This window comes from Blennius ocellaris (genome assembly GCF_963422515.1).
Source record: "Blennius ocellaris genome assembly, chromosome: 17".
NCBI lineage: Eukaryota > Metazoa > Chordata > Actinopteri > Blenniiformes > Blenniidae > Blennius > Blennius ocellaris.
The window spans coordinates 1,221,968-1,228,505 of record NC_137666.1 but is presented as its reverse complement, the minus strand read 5'-3'; the positions used below and the strand labels follow the sequence as shown (position 1 = coordinate 1,228,505).

The window sequence follows — 6,538 nt, the reverse complement described above, 5'->3', positions numbered from 1 at the left end:
ATAATAACAGTAATAATAATTAATTTATTCATTTCATACATGTGATTTCAAATATTTTGTACACACAGACCAATTTTCATGGAAAAACTGATGAAAGTGAAAAAAATCTGTGGAAACAAAAAATAAAATTCAATGAAATTGATTGAATTTTCATTGAAAAACCTGCAAAAACCATCATATCTTCTTCCCTGTGTCAGAGAAATGGAAACCCGTCGCCACTTTTCAACTATCGAGAAATTTAACAAAGTAAAGTTACATCCTGCGTCTCTGAAAACTCTTTAGCATGTAGCATCACAAGATCCACACATATATATGTTGTTTTTACTGTTTTTTTTACTTATAAACTTACTTGTTGTCAGAATAATCCACACGGTGTTTGAAGAAAAAGAAAAAAGTGACATGAAGACGTGACACAGCTTCACTAAATATGAAGATTTGAGACTTTTGAAAGGCTCAGCGACTGATTCGTCTCCTTCAGCGATCTTGTCTTCGCTCGCTGGAAGTCAAAGGTAAAGAGAAGGAGCCCCCGGTGTTCGTCTGGTGCGTCGCTCCGTCACAGTTTGTTAAAAGCACGGAGAGCCTGTGATTTTCCCGTCGGAGAACAAAGCGCGGGTCGTTTGGTGCAGGTGGAGGGGAACCGGAGCGTGGGAAGTGTTTCTGACAGGTTAATTCATGTTGTCAACCTCACAAGAGGAAAATAAACGACAAAAGTCTGTTAAAGCTGCTCTGCTGTTTCTGGGACACTTTTTTTTTTTTTTCTTTTTTAAATATATACATATATATACATTATAAGATCTGATCAGCTGTTCGTTTGACCCTGTGGAGGAATTAATGGCGAAAAGGACAAACGTTTCCATCTGGAGTTCAACGACACCGAAGGATCAAGATTAAAGGAAAATTAACTCAAATGGAATCAAACGCGGCCACTTTTGTTATTTTGCTTCATGTCTTAAAACAGTGTTTTTCAACCTTTTTGAGCCAAGACACACTTTTTTTTGCACACCACCACCCGAAAATGTTAAAATGTTAAACTTTGCAGCCTCTATTAATAATATAAAGTCATTCTCATCAAAGTTTTATCAACAGGAATCCAGTAAATCCAGAAAGCAAGGACTTTTTTTAATAGTGCCTCCCTCAGTGTGAAACCTGGACCTGATGGATGAAGAGCTGAGATCCTGGTTTTCAAAAACGTCTCCATCACTGTCACTGACACAGTACTTTGATACAAGATGGTAGCAGGAGGTGGAGATGAACCACACTGACGTCTGTCACTTTACATTTCACCGGCAAAGTTCTGTGCTGCCCTCTAGTGGTGAAGAGTATTTATACATGATTACTCTGCAACACACTGTCGCTGTGAGAGCAAAGGTTTTTTTAGAAAAAAATGTGAAATGTGATGATTTCCCACGGCTCACCTGACGATCTGGAGGAAACACCAGTGGTTGAAAAACTCTGTCTTAAAAGACCGAAATATACTTTTTTTTTTTTCCTTTCCATCCTAATAATTTGTCATTTCTGTGTTTATATTTTGCGATACGACAGTCCGACACGTTTCAAAGCATCACGTCACTCGATAATGAAACGTTTCTAACGCCGCAGTCCGTTTTCTTCTGCTTCTACCTGCATATTTCTATTTTAACCAGAAGATCCTGCAGCAAATCAGTGGCCAGGGAGGCTTTTCCTGCAAGTCATTACATAGAGAAAGTGAAGAATCTGGGCCCTGCAGCCCCCCCAACCCCCCCAACCCCCCCTCCTCAAGGTCCCCGGCGTCATTAAATATGTAGTTCTTTTGTACTTTTGCATGTGTGGATGGTTGTAGATAAATCTTCAGGCTGCAGCGACGTGAGGAGAGACGGAGGCGGCGCGTTTTGTGTTTGCGAGTTTCAAATGAGATTTTTTTTTTTTTTTTTTTTTTTTTTAAGTTGTGGTGAAAAGCGAAGCGCTGCCGACATCTGGCCTCGCAATCCGAGGGAAGCCCTGCCGGTGGGGCGCAGAGAGGGGAAGATGGATGTTCCGCTGTGCGCGGCGGCGGCGGCGTGCTAACAGGCGCCGCCAGTGTCTGCCTGCGTTCCTCGGGCCCTTCCAGAAATACAAATATGTTCCTATTTCCTCTGTAGATCATGAGCGGGGGGTGTAGGAGAGATGACGGTGGGGGGGGTGAAGGGGGGGTTCGTACGTCGTGTGAAGCGTCCGTCAGCGGCTTGACTGACAGGAGCGGCGCCGCGTGTCACGACGCTGGAGGCACGTCAACATCCCCTTTTATTTAATTTTACTCCATGCATGATGCATGAGCAGCTATCCATAATAAATGTTGCCGTGCCACTTATCTTATTAGCTTCACCCCCCTCCCCCCCCATCCCCCTCCCCCTCCACTCCCCCCCAAATAAACACACGTAGGAACTGTAGAAGAGCGGAAGCTTCCTCCCATGAGCCGTCAGACACATAATAGAGTGTCACTCCCCATTTCACCGCCGCTGTTGACGCTTGTCTGTTGGAAAAAAGAAAAAAAAGCGCTCCGCGGGGGCCCCGGTGGGCCTCGGGGGGGCCTCAATGGGCATCGCAGGGGCTATGGTGGGCATTGCAGTGTCGGGGGGGCCTAGGGGGGGTCCTCCATGGGCGTCGCGGGGGCTATGGTGGGCATTGGGGGGCCTCCATGGGCGTCGGGGGCCCTCGGGGGGGACCTCCATGGGCGTCGCGGGGGCTATGGTGGGCATTGCAGTGTCGGGGGGGCCTAGGGGGGTCCTCCATGGGCGTCGCGGGGGCTATGGTGGGCATTGCAGTGTCGGGGGGGCCTAGGGGGGCCTCCATGGGTGTTGGGGATTGGGGGGCCTCCGTGGGCGTCGCGGGGGCTATGGTGGGCATTGGGGGGCCTCCATGGGCGTCGGGGGGGCCTTGGGGGGGACCTCCATGGGCGTCGCGGGGGCTATGGTGGGCATTGGGGGCCTCCATGGGTGTCGGGGGGCCTCCATGGATGTCAGAGGGCCTCGGGGGGGGCCTCCATGAGTGTCGTTGGGGCTATGGTGGGCATTGGGGGGCCTCCATGGGCATCGGAGGGCCTAGGGGGGCCTCCATGGGCATCGCGGGGGCTATGGTGGGCATTGGGGGGCCTCCATGGGCGTCGGGGGGGCCTTGGGGGGGACCTCCATGGGCGTCGCGGGGGCTATGGTGGGCATTGGGGGCCTCCATGGGTGTCGGGGGGCCTCCATGGATGTCAGAGGGCCTCGGGGGGGGCCTCCATGAGTGTCGTTGGGGCTATGGTGGGCATTGGGGGGCCTCCATGGGCATCGGAGGGCCTAGGGGGGCCTCCATGGGCATCGCGGGGGCTATGGTGGGCATTGGGGGGCCTCCGTGGGTGTCGGGGGGAATCGGGGGGGCCTCCGTGGGCGTCGCGGGTTTGGCTTCCCCCGTTTCTCCGGCATCAGGCGCCTCCACCATTAAACGGGATTCCTGGAGGCGTCTCGGTGCCGACCGACCACTTAACTGCCCGTCGATAACTCTTTGCAGGGATCAATTAGGGCGATCGGTGGCAGGAGCTCCGCCGGGGGGGGCGGAGGGGTTGGGGGTGGGTGGGGGGGGGGGGGGGTCCAGCTGCCATATTGAGCGTGTCTCTGTGTGATGATGTCACCGGAGGAAGAGCGTCGCCCCGCCGGACTTCAGACTCCATTAAAGGGGTGTTTTCCTCAACAACAACAACAAAAAGAACCAAAGATCGATTCAGACAGTGACTCTTTCTTTCATTTATCGCTCACTCACCTTTTCGCCCTTTACCCGTTTATGCATTTTACAGCCGGATTGATTATGTGCTGCTGTTTTTCCAGCTTCGCCGCCGCCGGCAGACGAGCCTCGCCTCACCTCTCACCCTCCACCTTCTCCCATGCTGATTATTAATCCTACTTACAGTGCACATCCTGTGTCCCTCCATCGCAAATTAACCTTTCTCTTCTTCTTCTTCTTCTCTCTCCCCCCTTCTCTGTCCTTCTCCTTTCACATCCCTTCCTGTCCCCCCCCCCCCCCCCTCCTTCCCCCCCTCCCCCGACTTCCTCCTGCAGCAAGCTTGTTCACGTGAAAATAATTGACGATGAGGAGTATGAGAAAAACAAGAACTTCTTCCTGGAGCTGGCCGAGCCTCGCATGGTAGACATGAGTCTGCAGAAAGGTGCGGTACTGAACCCTTTACGCTTCTTTTCTTGTTTTCTCACTCTGTCTCTCTCTCTCTCTCTCTCGCTCTGGTGTTTGTGGGCTTTATCTCTCCTTTACCTCGGCTTTCATCCCGCCGCCGCCTCCTCCTCTCTCCACCCTCTCGCTACACCCTCCTGCAGGAGTCTCACTCCCTCATTGCACAGCTTTCATATTACGGCAGGAAAAAAAGAAAGAAAAAAAAAACGCGCCGCTAAATCAACCCGGCTCCTCGGTAATGACAGCCTCCCCAGACGGCGGCGTCATCTGCATAAAAACAACGAGACGAGTCTCGGCGCGGCTTTCATTTCCCATCTCAAAGGACCAAGTGGCCATTACCATGTAAAGGCACGTTTCTTACCTAAAGCGGGAGTGCGCTAGCTATTTTTAAACCGGAGGCCTTTTGCAATGTGCAGAAAAAAGAAAAATGCAAACAAAACTGCTGTTGGTGAATTGAGATTAATCTCCCGCTGCGAGACGGAACGACTGGACACTTTGCATGAAAATCCGACTTTCCGTATCTGCAAAAAGGCTCATTTTTCTTGATGATGTCTCCTGTGCGGCTCGTCCGTCTTCCAACTCGAGCTGCTGGATTTAGATCTGATTCAGGACAAACACACTCGTGTTTAGGGCCCGTCTCGATTTGGCGTTAGCGTGCGTGATTACACGTGGCGAGTTCCGACGCTCCAGATTGTACCGATGCTTCTGTCTCGCTTCCCGCTGAATGGCAGTTCTAAGGGCCAATCCCAATTCTATTTTTACCCCTACGCCTACCCCTTAGCCCTCCGCCTACCCCTTAGCCCTCTGCCTAACCCTTAGCCCTCCGCCTACCCCTTAGCCCTCTGCCTACCCCTTAGCCCTCCCCCTACCCCTTAGCCCTCCACCTACCCCTTAGCCCTCCGCCTACCCCTTAGCCTTCCACCTACCCCTTAGCCCTCCACCTACCCCTTAGCCCTCCGCCTACCCCTTAGCCCTCCGCCTACCCCTTAGCCCTCCGCCTACCCCTTAGCCCTCCGCCTACCCCTTAGCCCTCTGCCTACCCCTTAGCCCTCCCCCTACCCCTTAGCCCTCCACCTACCCCTTAGCCCTCCGCCTACCCCTTAGCCTTCCACCTACCCCTTAGCCCTCCACCTACCCCTTAGCCCTCCGCCTACCCCTTAGCCCTCCGCCTACCCCTTAGCCCTCCGCCTACCCCTTAGCCCTCCGCCTTCCCCTTAGCCCTCCACCTAACCCTTAGCCCTCTGCCTACCCCTTAGCCCTCCGCCTACCCCTTAGCCCTCCGCCTACCCCTTAGCCCTCCGCCTTCCCCTTAGCCCTCCTTTCTACCCCTTAGCCCTCCACCTACCCCTTAGAGGCCGAATTACCTGTTAAAAAGTGTCACGAAACATCAGCGTCTCAAAATGACGTAGTGCACATGCCAGGCCTATAGGTGGCGCTCTAACACTGCCACGAAAACGCACCAAAAATCGAAATCAGTCTACGCGTTGCTATGAACTCGGCTCAACACGAGGCTTCAGGGCTGTAGTACACATGCCAGGCCTGTAGGGGTGCTGTGACACACACACACAAAAAAAATGCAGGAGAAGGCAGAGCACATAGAACTTCAGAATAAGATCCTCGCTCATAAACTTCTATATAGTTCTAGTTCTATAGGTCTATGGCCACGCTCTTCCTGCTGTTAGCATCATGTAGCTGCTGCAGCCAACCTTGTAGTCCCTGATTGTTGTGGTTATTTGATGACATCACGGACCGCGGTGGGGGGGGGGGGACGATGACCTCATCTTTTTTCCGCAGAAGTCTTTGCATGAGCCGGGGTTTTAGAATTTCCCCACTCTGGGACCGTGTTAAAAAAACAAAACAGTTTTCACGGTTCTAAAAACGGCCTCATGTGGACGACAGGTCACATCTGGTTCAGGTGAACCGGTTTCCTGGTGTGGACGGCCCCTAAAAGACGTCCTGAAAACGCTGAGTCATGATAAAGATCGGACCAAAAAAAAACAAACGATGCAGCTTTCTCAAACGGCCTGACGTGGAAAAACATACAAACTCCACGCAGAAACCCCCCCACCCCCCCCGGACACCTCATGTGGACTCAAACCGACAACCTTCTGGGGTGGCAACGCTAAACCGCCGTGTCGCTCATATTGAGGTCACCTGTTACCAACTGCGCCGCTCGTCTTCGAGCATTTCGTTGTTTGTTTTTCTTTTTCTTTTCCTGCAACGAGAATCCAAATCAAAGCAAGTTTTCGTCACAACTTTTTGTTGGTGTTCTTGTTTTCCGGCGCGTCGTTGGTAATGTCAGCTGGAAGAAGCCAACAGGCATCTTCTTAAGACCCCCCCCCCCCTCCCGACCAACCCCCCC

The 6,538-nt window shown here is 52.4% G+C and overlaps 1 protein-coding gene across 1 annotated transcript in view; it reads left to right on the top strand.

Annotated features, from left to right (window-relative positions):
- The window catches only part of slc8a3 (solute carrier family 8 member 3), a gene marked incomplete at its 3' end in the record, with an annotated part of 54,168 nt that extends 48,659 nt beyond the window's left edge, over window positions 1-5,509 (top strand). Inside the window, exons 3-4 of the mRNA XM_080512576.1 lie at window positions 4,050-4,156; window positions 5,490-5,509. Of these exons, the coding sequence (XP_080368702.1) occupies window positions 4,050-4,156; window positions 5,490-5,509 (127 nt within the window). The remainder of the gene's footprint in view (window positions 1-4,049; window positions 4,157-5,489) is intronic.
- Window positions 5,510-6,538: the final 1,029 nt, after the last annotated feature.